This window comes from Dipteris shenzhenensis, chromosome 23, assembly GCF_047967505.1.
Source record: "Dipteris shenzhenensis isolate YYH24624 ecotype China chromosome 23, Dip_SZ_1.0, whole genome shotgun sequence".
Taxonomy (NCBI): Eukaryota; Viridiplantae; Streptophyta; class Polypodiopsida; order Gleicheniales; family Dipteridaceae; genus Dipteris; species Dipteris shenzhenensis.
Window position 1 is genome coordinate 21,286,394 of NC_141618.1, and position 17,390 is coordinate 21,303,783.

Below are 17,390 nucleotides of genomic sequence, written 5' to 3' on the forward strand. Positions count from 1 at the left end.
TCGGAACCTTTTCAGGAACTTTTCCAATTAACAGGAAGCTTTCCTCACAAGCTAATGTCTCCCTTCCTTTGTATAAGGGTTCCTACACTCCTACTGCATCAACATAAGCTGCTGTAATTTCCTGCGCAGCATCATGTGCATTTACATTCTTATCTCTTTCAATATCCTGGAGTGTCTAGGCATCGAATTGAATTAACAATTTCTTCACCGCACTTATCCATCTCTTCAAATGAACATACTTAACCTTCCAGACACCTAAAATTTGCTTTACAACCAACACAGCATCTCCCTTAATCATGAGTCTCTTAATACCCAGACTAAATGCATACTTTCACACCTTCAAAGAGGGCTGCATATTCAGCTTCATTATTACTGTTGGCTTCAAGCTGAATTCCCATTTTCCGAATCTCATTTCCTCTAGGATCATAAATGACAATTCCTCCTGTACTTTTATTTAAACTTTTTTTGTAAGATCCATCAAAGTGTAAAACAAATGCATCCTCTAGTACCTTTTCTTCATTCATGTCAGTGTTCTTCTCCACATCTTCAACTAAAATAGGTCCTTCCTTATAGGTGAGGAGATCAGCCAAGGAAGCTCTGGTAGAGTTCTCAACCAAGAAGGTAAAAGAGTACTCCTGTAACTCTACTATCCATTTAATCATGCTCCTGGAGATGTTTGTACTATTCAACATATGAGGCAGTAGTGAACATGAGGTGAGAACCACAAAAGGCCTGGACAATAGATAAGACCCAAATCTCCTACAGGCATACAAGAGGCTAGCCAGGACCAATTCAGCCGCTGAATACTTTCTTTCTACTTCACTCTTCACCCTACTGGCATAGTAGATTGGCCTCATATATCTAGAACCCTCTCCCTGTTGCAAAAGAATAGCACCAATAGCATCTGGTCCCACAGACGAATTCACATAAAAAGTCCTGGAATAATCTGGTGGCTTTACACTTGAAATATGAGTCAAGGATTCCTTAACTGCCTCAAATACCTCTTCACTCTCTGTCGTCCATTTCAGAGGCTCAGATTTTACCACCTGCTGAAGAGGATACAAAATCTGAGATAAGATATGAATAAAGCTCGACAGATACTTCACCTTCTGGAGAAAGGTATGCAACTGCTTGGTATTCTCAGGAGAGGTTAGCATAACTAAAGCTTTTACTTTACCTGGATCCGGCTCAATCCCATTCTCAGATACCATATGCCCCAATATTTTAATGCTGGTCCGAGCTAACTGAGTTTTCTTAGGATTTAATTGACCATCATTATTATCAATCTCATAGAATACCTGATCCAGCTTTCCACAGTGCTCCCTTCTTCCACTGTACACACAGATGTCATCAATAAACACTTTACAAAATTTATCCAGGAAGGGTGATAAAATCAGATCTGAATTCTCCTGATAGTGCGAGGGGCCGTTGGTAACCCCAAAAGGCATTTTCCTATAACAAAAACAGCCCCACAGGGGGTAATGAAGGTAGTCTTGATTTGATCTTCCTGGGCTATGGCTATCTCGAAGTACCCTAAATATCCATCACACAAGCTGTACATTTCATGACCTACCACTTTATCAAGAATATCATCCAGAAAAGGCAGAGGATAGTGGTTTCTCTTTGTCACTACATTCAGAGGTTTGTAATCAACACAGACTCTCCATTTGTCTACACCTTTTGGCACTATGACCACAGGACTTATCCAATCAGAGTGAACTACAGGATCAATTATTCCTACCTTGAGAAGCTTATCCACCTCTTCCTTCAGCACATCTCTCTGTTCTGGGCTTAATCAGCTTATTTTATGAAAAACAGGTTTGGCACCTTCCTTCAGCTCAATCCTCAGAGGCTTCCCTTTAAATCCCCTGATCTCCTCATAAGAAGTGATAAAGAAATTGGGGTATTTCTGCAACAACTTCAAATATTCTTCTTTCTCCTCAACATTGAGATCAGGATTCAATGATTGCTCAATCAACACTTGGGTTGATTCTTGAGAACATTTGGGCTGCATCAAATCCTCGATAACCTCAACCCTATCCACTTCTTCCTCACTGAACCCTGTTGCTCCCACAAAATCCACCTGTGATTCCTCATCTATCCTCTTCACTGAATCTGAAACTTCAGCCCTGCTTACCATATCAAAATTCAATTTCTTCCCATTCGTATGTACTAAAAAGATTCCCTTCTACCAATTCTGAATTGCACCTACCTTCCTCAACCACAGCCTTCCATGAATCAAAGGATAGGCTCCCAACCCTGCAGGCATTACATGACAATCCACTCGACACGAAACACTGAATGGCTCAACCTCCAGACCAAGTACTATCCCTAAAGTCTTCACCTTGGAGTGGTTTGCCATTCTGATGCGATAACTAGAGGAGTGGGATATCTTCAATCCTAATCTTTCCACACAAGCCTGGGTAATCACACAAATCTGTGCACCTCCATCTATATAGGCCTCTCCAAAACCCTTCCTTTATGCCAGGCTTCTACAGCAGGTAAAAGATCCGGCAACTCTGAGACAGACATCAGCTTAATTGTACCTTTATGAGAGTTCTTCTTTACTGGATTTACAGCCCGCCTCCATTCTTTTTTAAGCTTTGGGCATAGACCACTCATTTGAGCAAATGTAATGTCCCGTTTCCTCGCTGAAAGATCTTCCACCAAATCATAATCTCCCTGCTCCTTCCCCATGGGATAATCTGCAGTTCTGTACTTCCTTCTGGGCTTCCTGCTCTTCTTCTTTTGGTAGGTCATCATCTCCTCAAATTGCTTCCCCTTCTTTGCACTCAGACCACCCAACCTCCTCTTCTGTATCTCTCTTCCCTAATGGCATGACATCTTTAACCTCCTCCAACTCCAACAAGCCAAATGTAACTACCTTACCTTTCCCTTTCTCTTCTGCAGTGGCTTTACAGATTCTAGAGGTACTAGGCTGACCTGCATCTTTTGTGTCTACACTATGATCATTTACCCTATTATTCAACCCTGTTGGCAATGGATAAACATCACCTCCAGCACGAGGAGGTTTATCACAATGTGTGCTGTAATGTCCCCACTCTCCACAATTAAAGCACTGGAAACAAGGTGCAAATGACCCTTGACCTCGTCCTGCCTACCACGGGCCTGAAATATTTGAAGAAGGCATGCTGCCTCTCTGGATAAGTCGGGTTTCTGTGAGCACCCTGATCATCACGCATCCTTGCAGAGAAAGTCTGCGGCCAAGTTCTCGCTTCTCCCAACAGACAAAAGGATAGAATCTAAAGAAGAACTTCTGGAGCATTCCTGTCTTAATAAGAGCTGTGAACTCCAAGCACTCTAAAAATCTCTCTGGGTCTTCATTGGGCAATCCATGAAATCGAGGAAATTCATGAGCCATCTCTGCTCTTAACTGACTTATCTCAAACACACTTCCAACCAGAAATACCACCCAACCTCTTCTGGGAAGAAAGCAAAAATAATCACTCTACTAAAGAAAGCTTACCCTGCGTCTGACTGGCATTCTTCTTCCTAAGAGCAATCACTTTCAAAGCCTTTTGAACCTTAGTACAGAGACGTATCACCCGAAGTTAAACATCAAGGCATCTATCTCTCCTGTGTCCACATTCCCCACATAGCTCACAATGAATCACTCTCATGCGAGGCTTTGTCTTCATAGTTTCAAGCCCTAACCACACAGAAATTCAAGCAACATTCCCTAGCCAATTCTTCTGGGCCATTTTGTCTTAGTACCCAATCTCGATTCAAAACTCCTCCTATCCCCAGCAGCATCGCCAAAAAAGATGTTAAGGAAAAAAATGGAAAGACAACCAGGAATTATGTACTTCACCACGTACGATAGGTGAGACTTCACAGGAATCAGCTGCAATGTGGGTTCGTAGATGATGAGCTTATGAACCAGGTTCCAGAGCAAATATCCAGAGCACACAAATAACAAGTCTATCTCCCACACAATCTGACTAGAACACGTATAGACTCTTTGAAAGAGGGGAAAGACTACACAGCCCAAAACAGACTGAACTTTGAACTGAGCTTCCCCGCAAAAAAAAACTCAGAAAACAGTCAGCCTCAGAATACTACGAACCCACAGCTCGCTCAATGGCCAGCAAGACCCCCAAGCATAACCTCTATGTGCCTTCTTCTGTAATCATTGCTTTGCTCACTCCTAGGTAATTAGCATTTAACACTGCCCCATCATGAGTACACAACTTGAGGCAATGGCCAGCCTATGACGGTCGTGCCCACAAGCTATTAAAAAAAAAAATTTAGCAGGTACAATCATCTGTAAACCTGCAGGTACGTTCACCGTACAAGCAGCCGTACAATCATACGTATGACAACAGGTACTTACACTCCGTACAACCATGCACGATAGTCCGTACAGCCTGCATTTAACGATGACCATCCTCCGTACGGCTCCTAGAAGACATCTTTAATGACCCGTACGTGCCCATACAGCCTGCAATTAAGGCACCGTACTACCAGCCCGTACCAATCAGCAATTAAGGCCCGTACAACCTCGTACTGCAGCCCGTACAAACCCACGCTTGAGATTCCGTACCAGCCTGTACGAAAATTTAATGTCTGTCTGTACGTTGCTGTATCAGCAGCATTAGCTGGCATTCAATTGCTCCTCCCATACACGATCCCCAGCATCAGCCCGTACAAACCCCGTACGGCTCTTTCCAACCCTCAACCCACGCATGTCACCCGATGCAAGGCTACCCTTAGGCATCTCTCACACGACTAACATACACCCCCCGGTGTAGTGTTCTCCATGCCTGAGTGCTCTAGCCCATATACTCGAAGTTCCTACAATTGAAATCCCACACCCGTCACGTACGCAATCACCACCGCAGCTTCCTTGTCCCACAAAGCTCTCTTCGTCACACAGGACGGCCTTCACGCACAGGTTTCAACTTCCCACTCACACGACCTCCCATCAACTGCGAGCCTCTCCAACCTCTCTCGTCATTCCACCACCCGTGCTCCTCCTCCTCTAGAACTCCCGAAGCTGGTCCTTTTTGCACGATCATCCTCCAGATGCCCAGGATCTCCTTCTCGAATTCTACTGCAAGCTGTCACCTTCATCTACGTCCAGCTCATCGACTAGAAGCCTCCCTTCATCCATCACGTAGCCACCTTTGCATGAGCAGGATGCCTTCCTAATCAGTCCAGCCACCTCAGCCTAATCTGCCACCTCATCAGTGACATTTTACCACTCTCAAGACATTTCCCCCCAAATCACATTAAATGCACATTTTGGACCTTTAGTCACACAATTCCCACAGACATTAGCATGCACATTAAAGCTTGCATGCACCCCCGTACGCACACATGAAAAGCCCCTTGACATGGGCACCAAAACATATCAAATTCCCGTAACATGCAAGTGCACATTGACTGAGGAAAATATAAAAAAACCCTTCATGACTTGACTTTACATGACCCTAAAAACATTCCATTTGACCACACACTGGACACCCTTGCTCTGGAAGTCCGGTACAACCACATTGCATTTCATGATTTCCCATGAAGTCCCTACAAAACATACTTTATTATCTCAAAAAAATATGCATCAGTCCCATCATGCTTGTGAAAGAAAAATCCACAAATGCCAAAAGCCCACACCTACCCTACATGTGTACAACTATGTGCCTAACCACAGCTATATACAGTGCTAAAAGAACTTGATACAGATTTTGTCCTATCAACGGGTGTAGCGCCCCATGGGCCTACCTCACGACCGGTTGCACACCCTGCTACCCGCGCTGCTGAACCTTCTACTTCATGCCCAAGACCTTCAGCTTCTCGTCGTGGTCCTTCTTCAGCGAGTCTAGGACCTTCAGCACATCTTGCTCCAGTCGTCTCTCGCTGGGTGCCAGTCAGGTTGATGAACCAGCTACCCTTCATGAGACTACTGTTGGTGCCACGAACACCCGGCTACAAGCTGGAGATATTCATGTCCTTGTTTCTTGTGCTAATGAGGTTCTCCTATCCCCCCAGTTGTTATCGGGAAGGAGATTGATGAGGTTACTCCTATACCCCCAGTTGTTCGTGGGAAGGAGCTCCCACCATTGGATCAGATCATTGCTGAAAATGCTAGAGTTTGTGCTTGACTCCGTCAGCAACCCTCTTCCTCCTTTGCTCTCCCTTCTTCATCTATTGACAGAGGTAAGGGGGTTATTGCTCCCACTCCGCCATCTGCAGGGGTCTTACGTACTCTTGTGCCAAATGAATCACACAAGAATTCGTTTGCAGTTTTGGCTAACATGGCAGAGTTTGAGATAGAGGAGGAGTTTGTACCCTCTACTTTTGGGAAGCAAGTCGTTGAGATTACTGTGGATAGAGCTGCCCCTGCTGCAGGTGTGGGAGTGCTTTCTCCAGTTTTTCCTCCACTTGAGAGGAGGATATTTTTCCAAGAGCGGGTTGTCTCTGCTGCTAGGTCGGGTAGGGTTTGTCATCCGGTCGTCTCCTCTAGCCGCTGAGGATTGTTCGTTGGAATGTTCAAGGCCTCGAAGGTGTACCCACCACCGCCGTACGTAGCTGATTCGTGACCAGCTTCATCCAAGTGTCACTGGGGGACCCACTATCAGCTATTTGTAACCCAGAACCCTGCAAACCTAAAGGCAGCCAGCTTTGGGTCTCTCTTTGGACAGCTTTTGAAGCAATTAAAAGCCAAATTGTTTTTTCAGGTAAAGGTGCCTTTATGACCTTAGACTCAATTTGGATTTATGTTATTTTCAAAGAAGCTGTTCTTTCTGATGAAGAGATAGCCAAGGCAGCTCTTCTATTTAAAAAGGGTTTGCAAAGCTGGGGGCAGCTGTGGAACAGATCTGAACTAAGGTGGAAAACTTGGGTAGAGAATCTTATACATGATACACAGACGGGCTTTGTGCATGGCAGGAGCATTTTCGATAACATCTTCTCATTTTGGGAGACTTCTGACTAGGCCATGCATAATGGCCATAGGCTTGCCATTCTACTCCCGGACTTTGAGAAAGCTTATGACAGGGTAGACTGGGGCTTCTTAGAGGGTACCCTCACTCAATTTGGATTTTTGGATGCATGGATCGTAGGGGTGTCAGCTCTCTACAGATCAGCCCATAGCCAGGTGCTTATTGGTGGAGTCAAGGGAGACAGGTTTCAAATTACTAGATCAGTCCATCAAGGATGCCCTTTAGCCCCCTTCCTCTTTTTATTTGTGGCTAAAGCTATGAACTACTACATTAGAGCTCAAGTTGATATTATAGGAAAAAGGCTTCCATTGAGACAGGAGGATGAGCTCTTGGATAGTGAGTTGGCAGATGCCACGCCACAAACACTCACTTCATTCAGGGCAGCTTTGGATTTATTTTGCACTGCAGCAGGAACTCACATTAATTGGAATAAGTCCAATAGTTTCTGGATTAGTGATTGGACACTCCAGACTGGGGTAATGACATACGGTTCCCTTGGATTCAAAGGGGTGTTTCCATCAGGTAGTTAGGATGCCAGGTCGGGTTGGGAATCTCCCCAGCAGAGCAGTTTGCTCCTGTGTTGGAGAGTATCAAGAGGAAACTCATTTTTTGGAGTTCCGCCAGACTTGACCTCGCATCCAGGGTGGTGGTTGTGAACCAGGTACTATTGGCTACTGCCTAGTTCATCTTCTCATGCTGGTGCAGATCTAGAGGTTGTATCGCTCGGCTCATGAGACCTATTAGGACTTTCCTTTGGAGTGGGTCAGATGGCACCTCAGATGTTGTGGCCAGGGTGGCTTGGGAGACTCTCATTCTCCCCATAGGGAAAGGAGACCTCAATATTATTGATCTAAACTTGTAGTGTATGGCAGCCTTGCTCTGCAAGTTCATAGTACGAGGACTGATGCTTGGACATGATCCTTGGAAGGATTTTTTCTTACGCAGCATTCAGTCTTGGATACCATCCCATGGGGGAGATTGGATGGACAGCTTCAGATGGATTTTTACTTCAGCCCATCTAGATCTCCCCTTTCCCCTCTCATGGTTGCCATTCTGAAAGCTTGGGGCAGCTTCAAAAACACTCTTCGGAGAGTTCCACCCTCCTCTCGAGAAGAGATAGACAGGTGACCAGTCATGTGGAATGACTCCATACTGGATGAGCATGGCAGATCACTAGGAGCGTCACATTATATGCAGTGGTCTAGATGGGAGAGGGGACCTACTTCCACAGTAGGTGCCTAGAAGGCCTTTAGGAAACTTCCAAAGGATCAGAGACTCACTTCTGTTAGCCATTTCAGAGGGAGTGCAGTCAGGATGCAACATGTAGAGGCAACCATACCAATAGAGTGGATAGATACAGATGATATGCCGATCACAGAGTCCACTTGGTTGGGAGTACTCTTCCTCATGACTTGGGGATCAGTGGCATGGTTATCTCTCACTGGCCCTCAGGTGTTTTTCGAGGGACATGACTCAGATTCAGCCTTCATTATATGATGACACTCTGTGGACTCATGTTCCCTTCAAGATATTCCTTTCACTCCTTTAAGAGCTGCTCATGCCTCAGTAGACACATCATGGGAGATTCTGGCTAGCATTATAGCATGGCATATATGGAGGGCCAGACGTACGGAGGCGATGGAGGGTTCACAGGTTCATCCATTCCAATCTATGGCCAGTATATGGACTGATACTATACATACTTTGATGGCCATCTAGTCGAGCATGCAGGGATCCTCCAGAGCAACTACTGCTAGGAGGGCTACCTTCTTCAGAGTTTGGAGAGGATCTCCCGTCTTCTCTGAGTCTTCTTCAAGGTTGAGGTGGCATTTTCAGCCTCCACCTATTAGCTCTTTTTGAGCTGTTTATTTTCTTCTCATGCATGGCATGTTGTACTTCCGCATTAGAGCTTGCTCTTACGGTTTTCAATCGTACTTAATGAAGTGATCTTTTTGGAAAAAAAAAACACACTTGTCCACGCAGTTTGGAGCTTCTAGAGGGGACCAAGAGTCATGTTGACAGGTGAAACAACAGCCAAAGGGCTAAGGGAATCTTGAGGGTCACAGCTGGGGTGCTTGAGGTTGTAAAAACCCAGCCAATAAAATGACAGGTGAGAAGATGGAGAAAAGGCTGCCCTTCTGTTACGCTCAAGTCGAGGTAACATGACCTCGGAAGGATCAGTCGGCATTTTCCTTTAAAGGATCAATGTTTGTATTATATTTCTTTGGGCTTCATGTAAATGATCAAAAAAGGAATCAAGGTCAAGCTCCTAGGTGAGGGTGATATGGCACTAGAATAGGTGGATCTAAGGCTAAAGGGACCTAAATGCATTAAATGTGCCTAGGGGCAAATGGTTTCAATGATATCCCAAGAGAGGAGTAAATGGTGCATTAAGGAGGGACCCTAGAATGAAGACATGTGGCATACTAGATCCATCTAAGGAATTTTGGGGCTTGGTGGAATTTTGTAAGCAGGAGCTTCACGTAACAGTTGATTTTTTTCTGAGAGCTTGCAACCACCGAGGTTGGCTGGGAGGACAATCAATGTGCCTATGCCCGTGATTGGAGAAAGAACAGCGGCGCAACAGATTTGTGTGTTTTACCTTCTAGCTGGGTGAAACCAGAGAATCAAGTGTGGTGCTAATGGCAAGCCCAATGGGTGAAATCAGCGAGCCAAGTGCAGGTGCTAATGGCAAGCCCAATGGGCTTGGATAAGCGCCAAAAGTAGAGGGAAGGCCTGGAAAAGGGGCTGAGAGCCACCAGGTGTGGAAAAGCAGACAGGAAATGGTGGGCACAAAGGGAAAGACGGGAAAGGCAGAATGGACAAGGAGGGTGGGCGTCTACTTGCAAGGCGAGGAAAGCCGTGGTAGAAGGTCGCATGGAGAGAAGTGGTGGGGAACTGAGGGAGGAGCACAGGTCGTAGCAGTTCACCTTCTTGGTTTATATCTTGGCTGATTGTCAGTGATGCCAAAAAAAGGCCAAAATACATGACATTCAGTGACGCTTACAGGGGGCATAGATTTTCGCTACCTCCCTTTGCTGTGTTTCGGTGGGTCATTTGACATTTTTTGCATCTTCTTTTTGTGTTGCCTCAGAAGCCATGACATGGCTTACTTGGCAGACTCAACCCTTATCTACAAGCTCCATTTGCTTCACGTCGACTAGGCATGTTGCCAGAGATAGTTGGGAGTTGTATAAGGATAAGAGACCTGTGACACAAGGCCAAGAAACACCCTTGGAGATGGTTGTAGATGTACCTGCCTAACATATTTGAAAAGCTTGTCTCACACTCTTTGTGGTGTTTTGATCCAATGACAAGGCAACCATAGGATGGGACAATTTTTCCCAGAGCCTGGATTCATGATTTTATATTCTCCATCGGTGACTGATGCATTACATGGCTGTCATATCTACTGTAGGCTGCCTTTTTTATGCCTATACAGAGTTTGTTTCTTTCCTCTTATTTATGAGTTCTTTGAAACAGCTCCTGACGAGCGCCTTCAGATCAAGAGTCACCATCCGCGTGCGTATTTTGAGGGCATCATTGCGGCCTCAATAAGTTATCCTAGGCCTGATACCGAATTAGCATACACGAATGTACATGAGACTCATGAAACATAATTTTCTTGCAAAAGTGCATGGTCACTACCTTAAATGCCTCTTAGACCACCATGTGCATCGTTCATCTATGACATGCCTCTTAATTGGAGGTCCCGTGACTCTTCATTGCATCCCTGCATCAATGGACATGCAAAATTCCCTGTTTTGTACTAAGAATTCTTGCAAGTGGTTTGTGTCCCATCTCACTCTGTATTTATCATGCCCTCACCATCTCATTGAGAAATATACTGAGAATTCAAAGGTACTGTTACTTAAGCTATCCTCCCTCTGAATTTTGCTCTAAGATATTCTCATTTTTATCTGTTTTCAAAATTTACCCAAGTAATAATCATGATGCATTTCAAAAAGCAATGTAAGCTAACCAATGATAACAATTTCTGGAGACTCTTTAGGATATTCAGTCTCTCTTCCTGAAGAGGACTATGGGTTGGACCATGTTGTGTACTGCTTGTACATTCTTTGGCTTGCCTTCTTTTGCTTTAAGATTAGTTTATGTTCAAAATGCATTCAGCTCATCTTAGTCATGCAGCTTTTACAGAAGTACTTCAATTGACATCTAATATAGCTGCATAAATTATGAAAGTATATTTTCTAGGTTTTTACGAGGAATTGCTATTGTTATATTTACAATGTGCCAGCTGCTAGCATATGCTGCATGGGATTGGAGGCAATCACGCAAGCTGTTGCAGGAATTCCATGATGCACCAGTAATCGGGGCAGTAGATCTGATTCCTCCAAAGCATCTTCAATCATCACCGGTATCTGTTATCATGGCAATCTTCTTCCATTTAGACAGAAATATTATACAAAACTAAAACTCCCAATTTGGTGGACTCTCCACCCACCAAAAATCTACATGAAAAAAGATATGACTAGAATGGATTTGCATTATGATAGGGCCTTGCTGGAAAATAGACACCCATTCTGCAAAGTGTCCTGCAAACACTTTGCTGACTGATGCTTTACCCTTTTAGATGCTGAGGAACTGCCAGAAAATGATAGGCATGCCTCTGAGACTTGCTGCCCTGTCGTCAGCATCCTCTTTTTTGTTTGATACTTTTTCCCCCCTTGTGTAAGACTGTGTTTGACGAATCCTCCATTCCAGCAGTATTTCTGAATTATGCAAAAGCGATAATAGTTATCAATACAAATTTGTCTGAGACACAAGTCAATACAAACACACACACAACACACACCTTCATTCTAATCTTACAAATTGAAATACGGCTCATACATGAATTAGAAGAGTAAAACCCATTTCACACATTCACAACCTCCCACCTAAATGCATGGCCACAGATAAAGGTGTGCTTGAAAAGAAGTTGTTTCTTTAATAAGGACAGTTAGTGACAGCCCACAGAAAGAAGCATAGCTAGGGTGACTTGCCCTAGTCTCAATATAAGAGTACGCTTACCTTTCCAAGATATGTAAATGATCCACAAAAGTGTGCGAATAAAAGAGATGAAAGGGTCTTGGGATAATGGTTTCTTAATTCAATTTACTAGGTTCGAAGTGAATTATTTTGAACTTGGCACCATATTTAGCACTGAATAGCATATGTTATGATAGAACTAGGGAGGCAAATGTTGTCTGTGTTTCATTGCCTTTTGGATGAGCACATAGAGCTTGAAGATCATTATCCTCCATGCTCTTGGCTTTGAACATTTGTTGTGGATGTAAGGATGCAAGCCTGGATTCACATCATACATATAAGGTGAGACAAAATGTCTCTATATGGTTTGACGAGAGTTCTCTGAGTGTTGCTCCGAAGAATCACTCTGAAAACACCCAGTTGATGACATAGCTTGTCAGACGAACAGGAACATTATCAAGGGTCAATAGCTCTAGAAGTCCTCTATTGATTGATCTCCCATGTCTACAGTTGAGCAAGCATTCAAGGCACTAATAGTATCTGCAGATGATCCTCCATCACTGAATCCCAAGAAAAGCACAACCAAGACTCCATCTTCCATGAACAACATATGGGCATTGTATGTGAGTGAAGTCGCTCTGCGGAGACTAAGTGAACAAGGCAGATATGTGGATGCATTCCACATTGATAGAAAGTTGATGAGAGTGAAATGATGCTGAGAGAGGCTGAGGATATAACTTTTGGGTTTTTTATTTGATGCTCTATCTGAAGGATCGGGTTTATCCTGTTTGCTAAGGAAAAACAATGTCCTTATTTCCTTCACTGCTTGCAACACATATAGCCTTTTGATTGCCTAGCCTTGAAACTGTCATCCACCTTTATGGGGGACAAAAAGGAGGCTCGAGATCAAATTCATATGGACAACAATTTTGTAAGTGATCCTATACGCAAACAATGCCACAGGGAGCAGCACATCCCAGTTGTTAGAAATCACCAAACAGAGGGTATGCACATCCGAAGACTGATAGAATAGCCCGGTGGTGTGGGTGGAATCACAAACTTCCTTGATGTGCTTCACATATATGTGCAGATCAGCAAATAGACAATGCTCAAGAGAGATATAGGATGAACAAAATATTTCTGTCCAATGAACACAATACAACAGAGGGCCAAAGTCCCACCAAATCGTGGTCTCTTTGTCCTCACCAAAAAATGCTGTCTTACTACCTCCGAGACACTCCTCGATCCCTAAGTCCGCATTCTCCCTGATGAGTGTATGTAGACTTTAGTCTCCGTGTCTGATCCCCCGCACCTTGCTGCCCTGAGTGCCAGCCTAGGTGTGCAGCCCTTCTTCAAGCTCTTTGTCTGCAGTACACAGCCTGCTTGGACCTCCAGAATGTAGGCCCCAATCTGCTGCTCCTCTGCTTCAAACCTGCTCCCTGAAGGCTGCCCTAGTGAGTGAAGAATGAGGCCTAAGGAGCCCCTTTTATAGGGGCTGGTAGCTCCCATATGGACCGACTCTGCCAGCCTCTGCTGGCCGACTTTTCTGGCCCCAAAACCGACCTAGTGGGTCTGTATAAACCGACCCACAGCCCTAGATTTGGAGCTGTGGGGACCTGCCGTGGGTCTATGTGCTGGCCAACTTGGTTGGCCAGCCAACTAGACAGACCAGACCCTATATAAGGGCAAGGGGACTGCCCCTTTGCAGCCCCTTTCCCTGCTGCAGACTGTCTTGGCTCTTGCCCTGCTGGCCGACCTGTTCCAGAGCCTTCTCCAGCCACTAGATCTGGTCCATAGGCACCTCCGGACAGGTGCTTTGGTACACAGGTCCATCCCAAGGTAGTACCAGATGGGACCACCACCTTGAGTCACGTTCCTGCCTTCGAGCTGAGCAATCCAAATGGCATAATCTTCTAGATGTCCCCCTCATAATGAGTAAACAGCCTCGAGTCTTCCAAGCACCATGCTCTCAGGGTTTGTTTCAACCCGTTGATAGGACAAAATCTGTATCAAGTTTTTGAGCACTGTATATAGCTGTGGGTAGGCACATAGTTGTACACATCTAGGGTAGGTGTGGGATTTTCGCATTTGTGAATTTTTCTTTCACAAGCATGATGGACTGATGTATACCTTTTTGAGATAATAAAGTATGTTTTGTAGGGACTCCATGGGAAATGATGAAATGCAATGTGGTTGTGCCAGACTTCCAGAGCAAGGGTGTCTAGTGTGTGATCAAGCGAAATGTTTTTGGGGTCATGTAAAGTCAAGTCATGAAGGGTTTTTAAATATTTTTCTGAGTCAATGTGCACTTGCATGTTACAGGAATTTGATATGTTTTGCTGTCCCCTTGATTCTGGTGTCCATGTCAAGGGGCTTTTCATGTGTGTGTACGGGGTTGCATGCAAGCTTTAATGTGCATGCTAATGTGTGTGGGAATTGTGTGACTAAAGGTTAGAAATGTGCATTTAATGAGATTTGGGGGAAATGTCTTGAGAGTGGTAAAATGTCACTGATGAGATGGTTAATTAGGCTGAGGTGGCTGGACTGATTAGGAAGGCATCCTGCTCATGCAAAGGTGGCTATGTGATGGATGAAGGGATGCTTCTAGTCGACGAGCTGGACCGATGAAGGTGACAGCTTGCAGGAGAATTCGGGGAAGGAGTTCGTGGGCACACGGAGGATGATCACGTAAAGAAGGGGAGAAGAACGGGGAAGTTCGGAGGGAGTGGCTGAGGAGAGCAGGATCGTGCAAGAAGGAATACTTGCTGGAGGGCTGGAGCATGCGCTGGGGGTAATGAAGGACGAGTACGAGAGTTGGGGGGTTGAAGGAGATGAAGGGCGCCGGATGTCCAGGAGCTGTTGAGCAGGGAAGGATCACGCAGTAGAAGCCAGACGATGGCTGGACGAAGATGAGCTTGTGGGGGAGAAGAAGAAAACAGGGATCGCGACTGCAAGCTGAGTGTGTAGAGGACAAGAGTTCGGGAGTAAGGAGGGAGCTGCGCATGAGCTCTTTGGGTTTCTGAGAAGCAAAAGGACCATGAAGAGCGAGGGAGGCGATTGCGAAGGTGGGAGAAGAGGCTGTCGTAGCATGAAGAGGTGAAAGATAACGGAGGTCCTTCATTGAGAGCACGCATAGGGTATACACATATAAAGGCTGGTGGAGAATTCATGGACTGAGACGAATCTGTTTGCATGGGAATCGGGCTGGAGAGAGGGCCATTGCAAGTGCTGGGTATTTTCACGTATGGGACTTGGGCCGTTGCCTTTGGAGGGAGCTGCTTCATGAAGGAGTGTAGTTGGCCGACTGTTGTAGTTGTTGGAGCTAGGGAACTAGCTTCTGGTAATCACACGGGTTGATGGAACTTTGGGATGGCAAGATGCAACATGAGAGCCTGGCAATTGCACAAAGACATAGTTGCAAGAGGTAAGACAGAAGGAAGGTTATGAGCCCGGGAGCTCTGGGATGTTGTAAGAGCAGCTAAGGGAGGCGACAAAGCAGTTGGTCATCGGTTGCACGAGATGATGGAAGGCATATAATGTGCGCAAGAGACGCTTTTGGCTAAGCGGGTGCTTTATGAGCAAGAAACAAGCGCTGGGTGCTGAATGAGAGCATGGGGTGGACAATCATGTATAGAAGCTGGAGTACCTTGGACTGAGAGAGCATGAGCTGCAACAAGAATGTGGTTGGGCTTGCATGAGAGTAAGAGGCCGAAGTTTTTGCTTGAGGTGTCTTCCGTGTGGGCTTGTACGTGGTTGATTATGAGCTATTGCTTAGTAAAAGCTTGAGGAATAGCTATGGTATGATTTTCTGCTGGATGGACTGTTGGCAACATGAAGTCATGAGATTGGAGTATTCTATGAGCAAGAGAAGGAAATAAATAGTAAAGTGGTTCTGTAAGAGCAGAGATGGCAGGCTGCATCATTTCTAGTACTTGATGTTGATCTTGGGAAGACATGATAAGATTTTTTGACCATGGCCACTTTGTGGGTGGTTGTCCAGTGAATTGTGGGATTGGATGTATTATGTATCTGAATGCTTTGTGAGCTTGAGCTCAGTCAGTAGGGGTATGTTTCTTTCCCCTCTTTCATAGAGTCTGTGTGTACCTGTGTGTGTGTTCTAGTCAGATTGTGTGGGAGATTGACTTGTTATTCGTGTGCTTTGGATATCTACTCTGGAACCTGGTTCGTAAGCTCATCATCTACGAGCCCACATTGCAGCTGATTCCCATGAAGTCTCACCTATCTGACGTGGTGAAGTACATAACTCCTGGTTGTCTTCCCTTTTTTTTTCTTATCATCTTTTTTGGCGATCCTGCTGGGGATAGGAGGAGTTTTGAATTGAGATTGGGTACTCAAGACAAAACGGCCCAGAAGAATTGGCTGGGGAATGTTGATTGAATTTCTGTCTGGTTAGGGATTGAAACTATGAAGACAAAGCGTCGCATGAGAGTGATTCATTGTGAGTTATGTGGGGAGTTTGGACACAGAAGAGATAGATGCCTTGATGTTGAACTTTGGGTGATACGTCTCCGTGCTAAGGTTCAAAAGGCTTTGAAAGTGATTGCCCTTAGGAAGAAGAATGCCAGTCAAATGCAAGGTAAGCTTTCTTCAGTAGAGTGATTATTTTTGCTTTCTTCCCAGAAGAGGTTGGGTGGTATTTATGGTTGGAAGTGTGTTTGAGATAAGTCAGTTAAGAGGAGAGATGGCCCATGAATTTCCTCGATTTCACGGACTGCCCAATGAAGACCCAGAGAGATTTTTAGAGTGCTTGGAGTTCACAGCTCTTATTAAAGACAGGAATGCTCCAGAAGTCCTTCTTTAGATTCTATCCTTTTTTCTGTTGGGAGAAGTGAGAACTTGGCTACAGGCTTTCTCCGCAAGGAGGCGTGATGATCAGGTTGCTCACAGAAACCCGACTTATCCAGAGGTGAGGACAACTTTCCTGGACAGGTTTATGTGTGTAAGAGATCCTGATGGCATTTGGAGAGAGCTATGTTTATTGCAGCAACAGCCGACTCAGTTAGTGGATGAGTATGCTGGTAAGTTCACTGTGTTGTGGAATAAATGGTAGGTGGCCTTATTACCTGAAGTTCCTCCCAGAGTCATAAAAAAGGACAGGTTTGTTGCTGGCCTGAACCCGGAGATTCGGATAAAGATTGAGTTTGAAGAGCTGGTCACTTATGAGGATGCTCTCAAGGTAGCAAAAAAGAAGGAGAGGAAGCAGATAAGATTATCACAAATGATGCAAGAGATGCCAATGGTTCAGCATGTGCCTGAAATTATCTCTCATGTGAAGCCAAAAATACGGAAGCCTGAAGTCAAGAAGGAGGAGAATATGAAATAAGAAATTCATGAAATATTGGAGCTTAGGAAGAGTTTGAGTTTGAACTTGATGAACGGTATATCATCGGGTGGTTATGGTAGAGGCAGCATGCC

At 44.9% G+C, this 17,390-nt stretch overlaps 1 protein-coding gene across 1 annotated transcript in view; it reads right to left on the reverse strand.

Annotated features, from left to right (window-relative positions):
• Positions 1–17,390, reverse strand: part of LOC147887107 (uncharacterized) — a 203,402-nt gene that overhangs the window by 173,556 nt on the left and 12,456 nt on the right. Inside the window, exons 2-3 of the mRNA XM_087394519.1 lie at positions 11,549–11,695; positions 11,211–11,344 (exon numbers count right to left, since the gene is read on the reverse strand). Of these exons, the coding sequence (XP_087250645.1) occupies positions 11,211–11,344; positions 11,549–11,695 (281 nt within the window). The remainder of the gene's footprint in view (positions 1–11,210; positions 11,345–11,548; positions 11,696–17,390) is intronic.